General features: G+C 44.2%; 1 protein-coding gene across 10 annotated transcripts in view; it reads right to left on the bottom strand.

Annotated features, from left to right (window-relative positions):
• Positions 1 to 408: 408 nt before the first annotated feature.
• HMBOX1 (homeobox containing 1) overlaps positions 409 to 18415 on the bottom strand; it is a 107054-nt gene continuing 89047 nt past the window's right edge. For 4 of the 10 annotated variants that reach the window (XM_032103589.1, XM_032103587.1, XM_032103590.1 and 1 more), the window contains 5 exons: positions 11805 to 11887; positions 9648 to 9743; positions 8156 to 8250; positions 7891 to 7992; positions 409 to 4885 (listed from right to left, as the gene is read on the bottom strand). In XM_032103589.1, coding sequence (XP_031959480.1) covers positions 4748 to 4885; positions 7891 to 7992; positions 8156 to 8250; positions 9648 to 9743; positions 11805 to 11887 — 514 coding nt within the window. In that variant the 3' untranslated portion in view covers positions 409 to 4747. Of the gene's footprint in view, positions 4886 to 7136; positions 7218 to 7890; positions 7993 to 8155; positions 8251 to 9647; positions 9744 to 11804; positions 11888 to 18415 lie in introns of all 10 variants that reach the window. The other 6 variants (XM_032103597.1, XM_032103593.1, XM_032103596.1 and 3 more) reach the window with 6 other exon arrangements.

Below are 18415 nucleotides of genomic sequence, written 5' to 3'. Positions count from 1 at the left end.
CAGCAAGACAAAGATAAATCTTCACAAATGAAGGCAAAAACTGATCTACCAATCACAAATGTTACAAAACCATGAAAACTTACCAGTCTGATGTTAGGCAATGAAACAAACAGAGCAAGTCAAATATCCCTGAAGAACTGTGTAAACAGAGCAAATAATTAATGAAATCTCTAACTTATGGCTTGATTGGAGTCTGGAGCCAGACCCTGCAAATAAAGCTCCTCTCTATTAGTAAACTAGAAAAGATAATTTTTATGAACAGCAAAACAGAAAAAACCCTCAACCAATTAAGAGAACTTCTTCAAACAAGTCAACATGTACAAATCAGAACTAGGGAACACCTCAACCTGAGCAGGTGTGCACAGAATCAGAGAATAATTTAGGTCAGAAGAGACCTCTGGAGGTCTCTAATCCAACCCTGTCCAGTTGAGTTTTGAATATACCCAAGGATGGGAATTTCACCGCCTTTCTGGGCCACTGTTCTACCAGTGAGCATGAAGATTCTGTTTATACCCATCTGGGATTCTCCTTAATGCAGCTTTAGCCCTCTGCCCCTCAGGTTTTTGCCGCACACCTCTGAGAAGAGCCTGGCTCCATCTTCTCTGGAATCACAGAAAATCCTGAGTTGGAAGAGACCCAGAAGGATCATCAAAGTCCAACTCCTGACCCTGCACTGGACCCCCAAGTTAAAACTAATTTATTAAGACAGTTAAACCCCAGAATCTGGGATATCCCCAGAGCCAGCCTGGACAAACCCAGCTCCTGCAATCTCCCACCACGCACCATGTGCTCCAACCCTCCCATCTCCCTGCTCCTGCCCACACCATGGTCCCACAAATGATGGACAGAGGGGACTAAACCCTTTCCATGACCTCCTGAAGGCTCTCAATGAGATTCCTTAATTGCTACAAGGGTGCACTGCAGACTCACATCCAGCACAGATTTCACTACAACCACATGTGTGTCTGCAGAGTATTTAGAAGATCAACAGAAAACAAATTTGCTGATTTTGACCAACTCATAAGGCTTTTGCAAACGTTTGGGATCTTGTACTTCAGGAAAAAGGTGGGGGAACTAAAAAAAGCCCAACACCAAAACAATCCAGAAAAGAAGTGGAGGTAGAAATTGTTGTTTTAAGAAGACGGTCAGAGACAACAACTCAAGTAAAAGGACTTTATGAGGGACAAAATATCAGCCACAACTCACTCTACGAAGGTAAAAGCAATCTGTGACCATCACAGATGAGGAGCTTCTTAAATTAACTTCTTCTCTGTTCACAGAACAAAAAGGTAGCTCGGATCTGCTACCAGAGCCACTTCAAGGGAACCCAGAGAGAACAAACTGCAGTGACTCCAGACTGCCTACAACAAACTGCCACTCCACTGCAGTGCTACAAAAATGAGGCTTCATTTCCAAGGAAACCCACAGACAGAAAGACAAAGATGACTCCCACATGGTGGAAAACCCCCCAGAAGAAAGGCTGAATTCCAGAACACAGCCTCCACCAATTCTTTCACTTACTCCAGATCACGCTCGCTTGTCTCGGTACCATCACACCAGCATCTGTCCCATTACAGATAATTCACCTCAAACGAAAAAGGGATTGACCAACTTCAAATGGCTCACTCTGAACTTCCAGATGAAGGGAACAGCCTGCCAGGAACATCCTGGGGACAGCTGAGGTCCCACTTGTTCCTCTGAGGTCCCATTCATTCCTCCTGCCTCTGCATGGCCAAAGAGAAGCCAGAACAGACACACCCCAAACACAGACCCCACGGAACCAAGGGGTTGATACCCCAGATATTTGATATTTTCCCTGGTAAAATGATGATGTGGGAAGGCAGAAAACTGGTATTTACCAGGAAGCTACATCCCAGGAGGATCTGCCCATCTCCAGTCGCTCACAAGGGGGTTTTTACCTGTTTAACCTTCAGAGAAGATACTGGTGTGGGATGTCAGCAGCTTCCTGACAGTGAGTAACAGAATTAAGACCAGATTATTCTACATTAGATGGTACAGACACACAATTTCAGTGGTGTTACTTTGATCCTGCATCACATGAACCTATAATCAGGATACAGATGTTCTAGTACTACTTTTATTCTTCCCTATTGCTTTAAAAAGGCAAAGCCTCAAACAATGCCTTTTTTTTTTTTTTACAGATACCATAGTAAGCAATATTTCTTTTAAAATTGCAGCTGTCCAACAGTTTGAGTCTGTTCTTTTTAAAATGAAACAGCCAGAACAAACGGTGGTGGCAAGCCCAACGTAAAGAGGTCATCGATTATTAAAATCTCCTTACTATAAATCGTGGATGTTGCTTGTCAGCTCAGTGTATGACTGTGGAATGAATAAGCAGGTAAAATTCCACTAAGGCTCGAGTTTGCTTGATCATTCTGCTGTGCAAAAATAGAAATAAAAGCTCTCCCCATCCTTTCACTCCTTAGTACCAAAACATTCATACAGGCAGTGAGAAAATAACTGCAGTGGTGCAATGGTCACTGATCCAAGTCCTGCCTTTCCTGAGTCTGCCCTGACTCTACTCACGAATTTGCCTACTCAAGAAATGCAATAAAACAGAAAAAAAAAGACAGCTTCATTCTGCTCCGGTGATCTATATCTAAGGAAAGCACATAAATTTTCCAATTAAATCCATAAGTGGAAGCTGAGGCCAAGCCCTACCTATAGATCTTCAAAGGGACAAAGAGGTGGCACCACGGTGCCCTCTGAGAGCACAGGATCTCCTCGGCACTTGGGGGAGCAGCTTGGTCCAGATGGACAGAGGGGAAGCTGATCTGGAGGGCTCAGCCTGGCTCAAAACCTGCTGAGGAGCCACACTGGAGGGGTCATGATGCTCTCTGAGAGTTCAGAGGGAGGAAGGGATGAGAACAAGGTACAGCAACTTCCCTTCGCTCCACCTCGAAAGTGGAGGGGAGCGAAGGGAAACCAAACCTTCAGATCGAGCTGCTTTCCTCTCTTTAAGCTATTCCCACACAAACTGGGAAGATAAAGCAGGATGTGGAGGAATCGCTATGCAAACTTTTATATATGTACCTCTATACAAAAATTTCCATAGGTTTTTAATTTGTTCTCTGTTAATGTAACACAGCCCTGCCCGTCTCTAACACTTCCCGTGCTGTTTCCATCAAAATGTTTCCTCTTACCGGCAGCAACATATCATTTTATCAGGATGCCAGGAGATCATTTCCACACAATGCTAGCAGATGTAATTTTCTTAGATGCACACACAGTTCATCATTTAGATACTAGATGACAAGGTGATCGCAGGGTGACTCTGTAATGCAAGTTTGCTGTTTGGTATTTGGAATACTCAAATGATAAAAAAAAGACTTATCAAATATAAATATCTTTAAGAAAAAAGTAACAAAAGTGCTACATATGATCAAGGAAAACAATTCCATTAGTTCCTGCTACTTAGAGTAGGTTTGCTTTACAAATATTACCACATCCATTATCAGTATGGCTTCCAATTATTAATTAAATTGCTCGTAGCAGTAGAGCTTTCTCACACCTTAACAAAGACAGAGTAAAGAGAACACAAAACATTCACACCCCATTTCTCAGGTAAGAGATCCTCCTGCCTTTAAACAAACAAAAGAAGTTCATATTTAGGAGAATATTTATGCTCTGATGGTTATCTAGCAAAGGTCAGATGTCGAATTCTCCAGTAACCTTTCAGGCTAGTCAGGACGTAGGCATTACTTACACAGACGTGTAAAAATCCACTCACCCATTTTAGGACCTTAAGAACCTTCCTGGGAAACATTGCTTTCGAAAGTGGCAAAGTGGAGAGGGGAGGAGGGTGGGGACAGAAAAGGTGAGAGAGGAGGAATTAAAGGTGAAATTGTTAATGACAGATGGGTAAGAGTCTAGACCTCTTCTGAGCAGGCACTGCCAGCCATGCCAAGAACGAGCAGTGGTTCTGAGAAGTGGACTGCTGTCCATTAGACATTCAGCTCATTTTTCATTTGATCCCAGGCTGGGCTTCAACCATGGTCCCAGAGGCAGAAGGCAGCACTTCTCCACTAAGCCACGCAGCTTGTGAGAGTAGAGGATGTCTGTGTTGAATATGTGAGCATCAACCGAAATGTGGGAATGTGTTTCCAATGGACATTCTCAGCACAGCACCCGAAAGTAAACGGAGTCACTGTATGACCAGTGAGGCACGGCTTATTGCAGCTGGAAATCATTTATTCCCATGCTGGAGTGGGATTTCTAAGTGTTCTTTTTACTCTCTGTTGATACTCCCGATCTGGTGTCCATCGACCCTGTGCCACTACCTCAGCTTGCATCCTTTCAGTCTCAGGGAAGGGAAAGCGTACGGACTATCGGTTTCAACACGATCTCTAAGGTTATCCAAGATTTTAAGTGTAGCCTAAGACTTGTAATTGAGGGCTGTCTAAAATACCTGGAAGCACTTTGAATGCTAAGACAGAGCAGCAAGATTTTTTTGTGTTTTTGTTTTTATCTTTCTAGCCACTGGGGGCCGGGAGAGGGAGGTTGGTTGGTTGATTGATTATTTATTGGGAATTAATACTGAGAGAGTATATGCAAAGGCTGAGGGCACCATGCCATCTTCACAGAACAAGACCCTAACAGCTAACTGACGTACAAGAAACTGCAAAGTTATACTGTAAGAACACATATTAAGGACCGAGGAAAGTCTGCTAAGGTGCTACGTCTAAAACTAAGTTACTTCTTGCTTTGACCCTCCCCTTTCTTGGCATCAGTCGTCGTCGAGAGCCTCTGTCTTGATCTCGTTGGCTCCTTGCCGGGCCAGCGCCAGGATGGTGTGGTTGACTGCTGCCATCTCCACGGCTAAGGAAATGGGGTCTTGATGGTCACTATGGCTAGTGCTGTCATCCTGGGAACCATGTGGGAAGGAGCAGAGAGAAGCAGGGTTATTCCACAAGTCCAAAACCACAGCGGAGAAAACAAATGCGCCAAGTGATCGTGGGGGGTCGGAGTGGGCTCACAAAGTGGGTTTAGGAATGACTTCCCTCACTGTGCAGACAAAGGTAAGCAAGGCAGGGAGTGGGGGACTCAGCTCTTTAGGAAAATATTGAATTATAAAGATAGAAGTGATACACAAGGGAAGTCAGGAAAGCAAATTAAGACAGGAATTACTGGGCACGGCACAGGTCCATGCTTATAGTTGGAAAATACAGTTCTGGTCACCCTATTTAGGTCATCCCATGGGCATCCCTGCCCAGGGCAGGGGGTGGAAAGAGATAACTTTAAGGCCCCTTCCAACCCAAAGCATTCTGTGGTTCTCTGATTCTATTTGATGCCGCAACAGAAGTTGAAAAGGCAGAGAAAACAACATCCCAAGGGAAGAGGTTTCCTCACAAGGAGAAGCTAAACAGAGTCAGGTCCCCCAGTTTGGGAAAGAAAAATGGCTGATGGTTGATATGATAAATGTTTATTACAAATAATTGCAAAATAAGAGGACAATTGTCCATGGTTTTCTATGATCTAACAAGCAAAGGCACTCGCTGGAATGATAACGTGTTCCATGGCAGCAGCAGGAAGCACTGCTTCACTTAGCACAGTTCAATTCAGGATTCACTGATTTTTACATCAGACAAAAGCAAAAATGGCTTTATAAGGCAGGGGTTTGACAAATTCGGGGAAAATCAGTCTGCTAGAAATTATGGAAACTCAGGAAGCCTCTCAAAACTACTGAATTCCAGATGCTGGAAGCTACTAGAATGAAATAATTCTATGTATATTAGAGAAGTACTTTTCCTGTAACTGCTACTATCGACCAGAACCAGGACACAAACTGAGCCTAACCCTTGGTCCAAGCCAGTATCCTGTGAAGACCTTGAATTCACAAAGGTATTGGGAAAAAGATGCTGGAAAACTCTGGGAATGCTAGAAAATCAGTGACTGAAGGGGACTGGAACCACCATAAACCAAATATGGAACTTTGGGAAAAATCATGGTGTTTTCCCCTCTTTAAAGCAGGGCACTAATAGTTATCCTCCTGTGATCTTGCAGGATTTTAAAATTATTTTTATTTACAGAAAGGAAATGATAAACATTTATCAGTCTCCCAACAGCCTTTAAGTGAGGAACTTGTGCAATTTAAAATTTAAAATGTGCATAGAGCATTTTAAAATTAAGATGATGGGTGGCAAATGTTGAGGAGGACAAAAAAAAAGCCAGGTTTTGGTAAAATCCTGAGCTTATTTAAAAGGATTCATTCATTTATAACAAGGGTCTGGTAAATACTTTGATGTCAAAACACTTCTAGGGCCTCTCAGAAATCTCTACCATGGTGCAAATACAGAGCCCTAAAATCTGGGGGTTTAGGCACTTTGTCAGTATTTACATTAACTCTGTGTTTTGAAGTTTATTAAAGTTTAAGTGTTGCTGTGGAAAACAGAATTTCTGGGTTTAACAGCTAAGAGATGTTAAATGGTCATCAGGAGAACTTGCCATTTAATCTGCTTTGCTGCTAATGACTAATTATACCTCATGGAGGAGCCCAGCCAGATTACTAAGAAATGTCATTTCTAAGGCCTCTAAACAAAGATCTTTAAATTTTAATAACCAATTTATTTCTCTTTTCAAACTATGCTGGTTAATGCACAGAAGAAAAACATAGTTTGGGAGTCTACACCATGCTCCGCCTCGGTATTCTGGTCCTAGATCTGTCTGACAGGGAATTTTCTGGGCTTGGCAGTGGTTTCTAAATATTTTATGGCAACCACAGAGCAGCTTCTCATCACTGAGAGCCACAAAAGTTGGTCCCACCAAATCTGCTGGTGCTGACCTATAAAAAGGGTCCCAATCCCCATCAGGAGCAGAGCAGCTGGGGATGCCTCTGCCAGGGATCTGCTGTACTGGGCCAGAGCCAAGTGTGCCAGGGACTCATTCCAGGACACTCAGCTGCTATTCCGCTCCACCAGCAGCCTTTGGAGAGGGAGAGCTCCCTTCTTCTCCCAAAAGAGGCAGGGAAAAGTGATGCAGCCCATCTGCTGGGGTAGCACAGGAACATCTCCTCTCAAAACCAGGTGAGTGAACTGGTCGAGTCACTGGTGCCAAGCACACATATAGCCCTGGGGGGTTTGGCCAACACTGGGAAAATTGGGAAGGGGATGCAATACCTGTCAGGAAGGTGTGTGAAGGAAGGGTCACCAACTTTAGGGTAGGTGAGGGCTCAGAGTGCGGGAAGGGGTATTCTTTTGCTAGAGAATTTAAAAAAGAAGTTGCTGTCAAGGGTTAAAAATAACCAAGAAAAAGAAAGAACAGGCAAGAATTAAAATGCAAAAACAACAACAACCAAAAAAAAGGACAGATAATAGGTAAACAATCCAAATAGCGGCACATTGTTGCAGAACAATATGGAATAGGCCAAATAAAGGTCAGAGTTTAGTTACTCAAGCCCTTTCCCCCCACCCTTCACCCTTTGTCTGTCAGTGTCTGAGGGATGATCCTGAGAAGCTCCTGAAAGGCTCTCCCACAGAACTGACAGAGGGAGCTTAGGACCTTCCAGGAGGGTGCTCAGTGCTCAGAATCTTGCTGGGAAAGGGCTGGCACAAGGAATTCTGAAGTGTCCTGGGCAGGGCTCCCTCCTGCTCGTGTCTGGGGCTGGGTCAGCAGCTCACAGCAGGTGTGGCCCTGGCTAGAACGGGGCCTTTCTTGCAGAAAGAACTCAGAGGTGCAAGAGGTGCCCAGCTTTTCAGGGATAATTGCTGGTGCCTGACACACAGGACTGTGAAAGACCTGTCCATCCCCTCCTGAGGGAGGGAAACTCAGACTGCCAGGGAAGGAGAGCGAGGGTGTGGCGGGGCCCTGGCTGAGGTGAGGCTCTCTGGCCATGTCTCAGACATTGTGTGTGGTGTGAAGGGTGTAACTTGCTTGTTTGGAGCAGATCCTCCTGTCTTCTTCTACCTTCTCTGCTTCTCTGCCTCCCTCGGAACATCGTCCCTCCTCCTCCCCGTTGCGTACTTGCCAAGTGTCCTGTTGTGAGGCAACAAATCCGTGTGGGTCAGTACCAGACGCTCACCCTTTCCCCATCACAATGACACAAAAGCCAAACAAAACAGGATTTTCAAGAGGCAAAAGGGCCTTTTTCAATGTGTTTGAGTTCTCCCTTTTTGGCCCATGAGGCTCCAGTGCTCACCTGCTCCGAGTAGTCGTTGCCATCCACGTCGTCGCTGTTGGAATGACCTCCCGGACTCTGTACATCTATTCCATGGCTCTCCAGGATTGCTGCTTCTTCGAAAAAAGCAAATGGATCCCTCATTTATCTGATGCATGGGAGTAGTTAAAGTAACTAGGTTTTTTCTCCCTTTTTCAGGAAGTTAGAATAACAAGGAACAGAGTTAGTTGTTAGCCCCTTCCTCTTCACTCTCCATTTTCTGGGAAGGCAGCACAGGTACAATCACTGGTTTGCCTGAAACCCTTCCCTGCCAGCTACCAGGCTTGTGAGTAAAAATCCCTGTTTTCCAGCCAGTCCTAATAGAAATCAGTGTAATTTCTAAGGTACTGGAGTGGCAAAGGCATTCCCTGTAAATCTTCCCCTGTAGTTTGGACAGACAGGACTTGAGAAGGTGGGGAGTGTCTGAAAATAGATGGGAGAAATTTCTGAAAGCACTTCAGGGATTTGAAAACACACAAATCCATCTTCCAATAGGATCCATATATCTAAAGCTCCCTTTGGTTCTTTTTAATCTCTTTCCAAACCTCCTCCCCAAACACTAAACTCCACCCACCTTGGACTGAGTTTGCTTTATTGCCCCGATCCCTTTGAGAAGCAATTTTCACTTGCAGAAAAATAAATTTAGTTGAACTTCAGTAATGTGTTAAATGATGTAAAAAGAGGGTTTTTTCTCATTCAGAAATAAGGAAAAATAGTGGAACATTTGAAATAATTAAAAATACTGGAAATGAGCAGGTATGGATGTCTGCTCACCTATGTGCTGCAAAAGTAATTCTGCATAATATCTAAGTAAGCGCAACAAATTTTTAATGAATGGCAGGAGTTTGTTGAATCCTGGCCACCAAGGTGATTTATTCTCCTTAGAATGTCTTATCCATATTAGAGGGTCTCCTTCCTACAAGTTCAGAGTCACTTTGGATTTCCTTCAGCTAAGAACCCACAGAGTTAACACTGAAGTGATTTCTGTTTTATCCTGATCATCAGCAAAAAATACAGCTTTTTTCCAGCCACTTGTCCCTGGGCAAATCCTTGGAAAGATGTCAGGGCCAGAGGTATAACCAGGATAAACACCACGCTAAGTTTGTGAGCCTGCCAACATCTCTATCTCCCTTATTTACAATTTTCAGGTTTCATTTCAGATTTGAGTTTGGATACTCAAAGGAAGGAAATACAACTCTCCTTCCACCAATAAAATTCTCATTTTGCTTTTTAAAGCTGACCTTCCAGTAAAATTTTGTAACTGCATCACTTTTCCTGCACTGATGACAGAATTCTACACATTACACGTATTTTACCAAAAATCTGGAACAGCAGGAGACTCATTTTCATAATTCCTCCACAATTCTCCTGAGGCTGTCAGCACCTCTGGTGTTTTCACTAATTTATTCTTACGTAGTTGTGACCTCCCCTGAGCAAGTCCCAAGCCTTGCAGGCAGGCTCTGTGATACATTACCGATATTGGCTCTTCTCTTGATCTCCTTCCTCCTGTTGGCAAACCAGTTGTACACTTTGAGGGAGGTAACTCGCTCCAAATCCGATAACTTTTTTCCTACGAAAGCAACAGAGGGAAAAATAACAGCACAGTGTTGTTACCCACTGAGTTCCAGAGAAGCTGTGGCTGCCACATCTTTGGAAGTGTCCAAGGCCAGGTTGGATGGGGCTTGGAGCAACCTGGGATAGTGGAAGGTGCCCCTGTCCTGGGATTGGAACTAGATGAGCTGTGAGGTCCCTGCTCACCCAAACAACTCTGGGATTCTATGGGATAAACCCCTGAAACACAGAGAGCACTGGCAAGTCACTGTAACTGAGAAAGAAGTGAATCTCGTGTGGGTCCTGTGTCCAGGTGCTGTGGCACTAACTACCAAATATCTCCTTTCTTCTGTGATTTAAAAACCTGAAATACAGGAATTTCTTCGCAGCTTCAACCAACTCAATCCAGAGCCATGGGAGAATGAAGGGCTGTGCTTTTCCTGTTTGAGCATTCACTTGAGATTCCAAAAACTGAAATTCCAGTCACAGCCCTGCAACAAACCCCATCCTTGGGGCTCCTTCTCTACACTCAGGATCTTTTGAGAGTACAAGGGTGGATGCTGGAAACCAGGTCACTGGATTTTTACACTTAAACCAGCAAAAAAATTCCCAAAAACCAGAAGGCAGCTATAGAAAATGATACCTTTTTCTGGTCATCAGTAAAAAGAGGGAAGACTGGAGGGATTCAGTTTTTCAAGGACATCCTGGAAACCTCTTCAGTTACCCTTGGCCCTATATAAAAAATTCCCCATATCTGCACCCTCAGACCTCTGCAGGCTACACAGGGATGAGCCCCCCCGCTTCTGACTCCTTCTCAAAGTTTATTTATTCAGCATACGAAACACCCATGTAATTGCAGCAATCTGCACACTTAAGTAAGTTAGGAGAGATGAGACAAGTGAAAGAAAGCAAACTCTGGAAATTGATAGCTTGGCTGCTGCCTAATGCTTTGCATCAGCACCACTGGCAATATTTTACTGCTCCCTGACACGGCCTTACAGCACTTTGTTCCAAGTTGCTCCACAAACCAGTGGCACAGCCTGGAATCAAATCCTCAGCTCTCTGGTCTCCTACCTGACAGATTTTCCAGGGAAATTTTCAGCAGGTATTAGGGAAAAAGTACTTTGCCATGAGAGTGCTCAACATCGTGCAACAGGGGCCTGGAGGTGGGACAACCTCCGGTTTTGGAGATACTGAGAACTGAACAATCTTATCTAAGCTGGTCTTGCCTCACCAGATGATCTCCAGAGGTCACTTCCATTCTAAACTGGTCTGATCCTGTGTTATCCTGTGACAGTCCCAGCTCTCCAAAGCTCCCTGAAAGGATAATAAGGTGAGGATCCATCTTTTCTCCCTTGGAACACAGGACAGGATGAGAAGAAACAGCCTCAAGTTGCACCAGAGGAAGTTTAGGTTGGATACTGGGAACAATTTCTTCATGGAAAGGGCTGTCCAGCCCTGGCACAGCTGCCCAGGGCATTGCTGGAGTCCCCATCCCTGGAGAGATTTAAAATCCCTGTGGATGTGGCACCTGGGCACATGGGTCAGTGGTGGCCTTGGCAGTACTGGAGGAGTGACTGGACTTGATGATCCCAGAGGCTTTTCCATCCTAAATAATTTTGTGATTCCATGTGCATGACTCACGCCTTAGCTGCCTTCTCATTAATTTTTATTCTGGTTTTACAAAATCTAAATATATCCAAAACACAAGTTCTGAAGTCTGTGTAAATGTTTGGTTAGCAAAACTAAGCAAAGGCAGGTGCATCCACTAACACTGAATATTCATGCTCTTCTCCCAAGTATAACTCCTCCAGAAACAGGGAAAATGCAACTTGTTGACTCAAAGACAAGGTCCTCCATTAACACTCAGGTTCTAATATGAGATCCCTGTCTGGAAGCTGTTGAAAAACACAAGAGCTGAGCTCCTTCCTCCTCTACGAATCTGCTTTATCAGTCAAAGGCTGATGACCTTGGAGGTCTTTTCCAGCCCAAATGATTCTGTGATTTGGCAAGCATCAGTCTGAGAACCCAAGATGCTGAAATCTTTGTTTTTGGGAAGGACTCCCCAGCAGCTCCTCACCTGGTTTTTGTATAACTGCATTACAGGCGTTGGCAATTTCTTCTCTCTTTGCCTCGTCAGGGTATTGATTCTCATTGAAGTAACTGCAAAAGGGGGAAAAAACAAAGTTTCTAAGAAATCAGAGCATGAAGGCTCCAAAGCAGCTCCACTAAAAGGCGTCAGCTGCTGATTCATGCATCACTCTTCCAGAGGTACCACGGACACAGTGAATTTTATGGATAAAGTAACATCAGCCTGCACTTAGGTCCACATTGAATGAAGGGAACTTCCCAAATTCCTCAGATAAATGAATATTACCTCAGCATTCAGAATATTGTACTAGGACACCCAAAAAAAGTAGGTAATTCCATGGATATCAGAGTGAAGACTGTCAAGTGAAGCATCATGTCTGAGACACCACAGGCCTTTGACTTTATTATCATTTATTTATTGTTTTTCCCCTGACATAACCCTAGCTGAGGTAGAAGGAGCTGTTTAACACTTATTTTGATCCCTGTTCATAAATATTTGTTAATATATACATATCCACACATACTTTTAATATCTACATTGTGCAAAACCCCACGAATACTGCAGAGACAGATATGGTGTGGAAATGTTAGGAAATTACACAGAATGATTTCTAGAGTCAGATTATTTTTTTAAAACCACAATTTAGAATTTTTCAATCTTCCTCAGAACGACACATTGAGTACAGCACGTTTCTAACAGTATTTTTTTCTGGAATAATTGTGATTTTATTGTACTTTATATGCAGTAAACATCCTATAAAAGTTAAAACTGTCTCCTCTTTTACTTCATGGAACTGCTTTGCAAATTTTAATGAACTGATTTACATTCCACAGAGCTTATCAGATCTGCATTAAAACCAACAAAAAGTCCTGTTTACTTCAATGGACTCTGATAATCACACCACAAGCAGGGACTACCACTGTTTTTTCTGTAGATTATCCATCATATATAATCCTAGGATTTCTTTTATCAACTTTGATCAGCAGCAGGTCCAGCTGTTGGACAGCTGCTCTGGATTTGAAAACCACATCTTTCCTTACCCGTAGATCATTTGGTAGTAGGAGATTCAGGCATATTGAGGCAATTATTGTTTTCCATGCTTTATTTCTCATCCAGTGGATTGGCCCCAGTTATGTTCTATGGAAATCTGGATTCTGTTCCATACAGAAACTGTTTCTGTCCAAACTTTGAACACTCAGGTTGAATTTTAGGTGCCACTACTTCATCCCACTGTTCACAAAGTCATTCCCGGTCATGGCTATGCCCACAAACAGGGTCCTATTTCAAAGTTGCTACTCAGTGAGTAAGAGAAATCACACATCAGCTCAGAGAGTTGCACCATTCATGTACTTCAAGGCCACTTGCTGGCTTGGAACCACGGGAACAGCTCAATCTTCTCTAAATGAAGGGCAGCCTCTGCCTTAAACTTTAGTTCAAGTGTTGGAAAAGTTGGGAGTTTGTCAGCCAACACTTCCACTATCAGAGTGAACTAATTGCTGGAATTAAGGGGATGGTGTAATGGAAGGAGGAGTTCCCTGACACAGGACTGGTGTCTCTGCTCAGCCTGATGAGAATTTAGAATGAACATCACGCCCTCTGGACATGGTATTTTTAAGTATATTCTCCCCTCTTCCATCTCTATCCCCTTTCTATGATTCCAGCCTTTGAAGTGATGCGTGTGTCTATCTCAACTTGCAAATTTCTGTTCAAAGGGGTCATGTTCTGTACTAAGATGCATTTTGGGCAATGGAGAGCTTGGAAAACAGAGCAGAAAACGCTTTTTCCAGTAGTTAGTGATGGAAGCAGAAGCTCAGGATCGCAGTTCAACAGCCCCATGGCAATATCTGAGCTCTCCCACCTACAGAGCGCTGCCCTATGCCCAGAGCCAAGAATCATTTCCTCTTTTAAGCACCCTGAGATAAAGGAACAGCTGAAAACTGCTGCTCTGTTATTTACATGAACACACTGCCTGCCCTGCAGTCCTAACCAGCAATCCGGGCCATCAGCACGTGTACAAAAACGAACATTCATGGAAGAAATTACAAAATACATAAAATTGTCAGTCAGGGTGTCCTTCAACTGCTCATTCTTGTTGATGCAAGAAACTCAGACACCAATTAATGCAACAAAGACAACACAAGAGCCACGAGTGACCCTTCTCTTGTCACCTAACTCAACACTATCCCTTTAGCAAGCCACAGCCAGGCTTTTGCTGGCACAAACAAACAGCAAAAAAATTTTCTACCAACAGCGAAACTTCAGCTCATGCTTACAATTCTCAGGAAATCTCCCTGTGATGGAGCAAACTTCCAGAACTGGCCATGAATGAGACACCGCTTCTAGCAAATGAGGAAGTTTTGTGTATTCCAGTAATTTCTGTGACTCAGAAAGTGCCGAACCAGCAATTCTTATCTCTAAACATTTCACAACTAAGTTACAAACAATTCATTTGCCTGACATATTTTTCATAATTCTGAAACATTTTCTTTGAATTCAAACACAAATTTCTGATCTTTTCATGTAAAATGCCGAAAAATTTCTACAAGAAAAGCGATTTTCACTGGAAAATCTGAAATTCTTCTCATCCTAAATCTCTGCTTTATGAAAAAGCATCAAAAATCTCAGTGAGCTGTCAGGCAGCTGTCTTGGTCACAGTGACACTTTAGTGAGGATCACAAAGCCAAGTGCATACCAGCTGGAAGGGGAACTACTGGAGCAGTTAAAACTCTGTTTCTGCAGGTGACAGTAATTTTAGAACCTGCCTCTCCTTCCCCCTGCTGGATTACTCCTCATCCTCATTAATGATGTGACTTCTCCTTCCCCCACACATTCAACCATCCTATAAACTCGGCCGACCCTCAACCTGTGCTCCGCAAAACCGAATCTTCTCCTCATAACTGAATCTCAGGATGGTTTGGGTTGGAAGGGACCCTAAAAATCATCCCATTCCACCCCCTGCCATAGCCAGGGATACCTTCCACTAGCCCAGGTTGCTCCAGCCTGGCCTTGGACACTGCCAGGGATCCAGGGGCAGCCACAGCTTCTCTGGGCACCCTGTGCCAGGGCCTCCCCACCCTCACAGGGAAGAATTTCTCCCCAAAACCCAACCTAAATCTACCTCCCTTCAGCTTAAGGCCATTACTGAGGCCATACTGTTCCTCTCCATGACCACATTGTGCTTTTAGGGTTTGAAGGAGTGCAAGCTGCTTTATCAAGAGCTCATACCCTGAAAGGAAAAGGTCTCACAGATCCAGATAACCCAAAATATCCAACCCTAATTGCTGATTTTCCCCCTCAGCCTCCCGATTCCCTGTACACTCTATGAACACATCACATTTCATTCCCATCCCATCAAGGTCCTTTGGCTGACATACCCTGACACAAAGCACAACATTTAAAACCTCCCACCATGTGGCACTTGGGGACATGGTTTAGTGGTGAACACGATGCTGGCTGATGGTTGAACTCGATGATCCTAAAGGTCTTTTTCACCCCTAATGATTTTAGGATTATGTGAATCTGTGACTTCTGGAAAATAGGTGAGAATGATTGAGTATTCTAGATAGGGAAGCCATGGGGAAAAAAATCAAGACTTCATCACTGACTATTTTGTTTGCTCATGCAAAAGTTGTGAAAACACTGTGGGTTTTTTGGACTACAGTTCTTCTTGCAGTAAATTAATTATTCTGCCTCTAGTTCTGTTTCTTATCAGCCAGGTACACAGGGAAAGAATGCAGAATGTCTGAAATTCCCTTCACAGCCACAAACCTCAGCCTGTTCACAGTCTGAAAAGTTCCTGAAAGCTACAGATGAAAAATATGAAGCAATATGAACTTAAAAGGAAAGAAAAAAAGCAAAGGAGCAGGCACAAGTAACTCCTGCAAAGGCACACTGCTTTCTAGACAAAGGGCAGCTGTCAGCTGAATACCTTCTATGAAGAAACCAAATGATCTCTTTTGTAGAAAATGACAGTGGAGGATTAAAATGAAAAGTGGCCAAATAATTTACATGAGATGAGAATCCATATGATGGTAAAGAATGTAGATATCCTTGAAGCCGTTTCATTTCAATAACACTGAAGGCTAGAAAAATTGCAGATTCAGAGAAACCCTCTTTCTTTCAGGGATAATGTGCTTAGGACAATGATGGAGAGGGAATCCATCTCAGCCCAGGGCTCTGTAAAGGAAGGAGAAGCCCCCCCCGACTCTTTACCAAGGTGCCCCTCTCTGAATTCCTGCAATAGCTGCCAATCTTTCTTTTTTTTAACTTCTGTTCTCGAGGCTGAGATATCAGATGCATTAAGCAATGCCTCAGTAGAGTTCCTGATAATCCACAGTGGAAGTTTTGTTGCTTCCTATCAGCTTTGCAGCTGCCAGGGAAGTGTCTGAAACGACATCCGCGGAGCGGCGGAAGGACGGGCAGGGTTGGTGCTTTTCCAGAGGGCTGGATAAGCAACGAGATAAAGCCCCCCACAACTGATCAAAAATCCCCCAAGTTGGGGAAATTCTTAGTTTACAGCATGACCTAACGGTTAAAAGTTCCAAATGTGTCAGGCGTTCAAAGTGGAGAGGCTCAGATGTGCTGCAGGGTAACAATTCATGGTGCAGCTGCAGCAGAATCACTCTCAGGTGAGGTCACTCAGGAGTGGGGACCCAGGGAACACACTCCTCACTCGAGGAGGGATAACTGACCTTGCAATTGATAAGAGACAAGAATACACAGATGGGTATTTACCGAAGAACAGCAGACGTGCTGCAAGCTCACTCCCTCACTTCTCGTCATGTTTGCATCCCCAGGTTGCCACCTCCATCCCTGTGGGAGCTTCACCTGCGAGTGAAACATCCTGGCGCTCTTGTTGGGGCTCTAATTCCTCTGCTGGAGACCAAAGAGTCACACAATGGTTTGGGGTGCAAGGACCTTGAGGGCCATCTCATTCCACCCCCTGCCATGGGCAGCGACACCTTCCACTATCCCAGGTTGCTCCAGCCCCTGCCCAGCCTGGCCTTGGACACTTCCAGGAACAGGAAATTCATCTTCCCCGAAACTCAGGCTGCAGTCCAGCTTAACACAATTTAATCACAGACCAAAGGGAATGATCCCATCCTCTCCTTCACTCCCTTTTTGCAGGAATGTTTTGTGCCCGGCTGCCTCCCTGGTCCAGCTCCCCACACGTGCCAAGAGCAGCGGTTGTGCAGCCAAGGGAGGCGGGAGGACATGGCTGAAAAGGCAGCTGGGCTCAGCTCCTTCTACAGCAGCTCCCAAAGATCCTCTCCAAGGGATGCTGAAAGCAAAGCCAGAGCCACGGGCTCGGCCACCAGCCCAGGGATGGATGGAAAAGGAGAACTGCCCAGCTCCCATCCCTGTGGATGAACAGCGGCTTGTGCTGTCCCCAGCGATGGAGCTCCCGCCAAACCCTCTGGTGTCTCAAAATACACGAGGTGAAAGCTGCTCATTTGGCTCTGATAAGATGCCTGTAATTTCAGCTCCCTATCTGGTGTCCCTCCCAAGAGCTCCTCTGCTTTCCACTGACAAGGTACAGAAAACACTGAAATGTAGTTACCTATTTATCTCTCATTAGTACATTTATCACCCCAGTATCACCCAGCAGCCAGAGGTCACTGTCCCAGTCTTTGTGGCTTTTAGCAGAACTATTATTCAGGTTGTCAAATCAATGGAAATATTTCTGAAGTTAGTCTGTCATCTGTGCCTGAGATCTTATCTCGGCGTGGCATGAGACATACTGTCAGAGAAGTGACATTCAGAGCATAATCTCATCAGAAAGTGTAATGACTGGTTTATTTCCCAGTAAATACTGGCCAAGAATATCACGAATGCCATTCTCAGCGAGGTCAGCAGATGACACCACCAGTTTTATCTACTGATATTTCTACAGATTCTCTAGTAACGACATGGGTGTCAACTAAACCCACAATATAAAGTCATTTTTTTTTTCTGACAGCAAAATTAAAGCTCAAAGATATCCTCTCCGCAGATAAACTCTGATGGAGCTGAGAGCTCCTTCCCGCAGGACTGCAAAACATAACCAGACAAGGATGGGAAGCGCAGGTCTCTGGATGCCAGGAGATGAACTTCAACTGAGCATCAGCTCAACCAGATCTTCTAAGCAGCAAAACAAATCTAAGAAAAAAATCCCTAACCCGGAAAAACCACTGATAAACAGATAGCAACAGCTCCTGATGTTTTCCCCACACCACCATCATTTAGCCAATGGATTCCACAGGTCCATGGATTGAAGAAACCACTGCAGGACTGCAGCTTGACCTCTCTACAGCACTGACAAGAGGTCTCAGCAATTCTGGAATTAAGCCCAGATCTTCTGTCTGACCTGCTGAAATATCCAGTCCCAACATAAAAAATTGGGGGTTTAGCCAATGCAGAATCTACCGTAACTTTAAATCGCCTCTGGAAAAAAAACCTGCAAAAATCCTGCAAATTTTTTTTTTAAAAGAAAATCTCTCTCATTCCCAACTCAAGCTTTCAGGCCCAGGGTATTGCCACATTCTGTCCAGGGACAGCACAGTTCTTAAGGCTCTAAGAAATGTTTCATTCTTGGATTTCTTTTCATTGCAAGTGCAATC

This window comes from Corvus moneduloides, chromosome 3 (genome assembly GCF_009650955.1).
Source record: "Corvus moneduloides isolate bCorMon1 chromosome 3, bCorMon1.pri, whole genome shotgun sequence".
NCBI classification, from domain to species: domain Eukaryota; kingdom Metazoa; phylum Chordata; class Aves; order Passeriformes; family Corvidae; genus Corvus; species Corvus moneduloides.
Note: the sequence above shows the minus strand (reverse complement) of the source record. Positions and strands in the feature narration are given on the sequence as shown.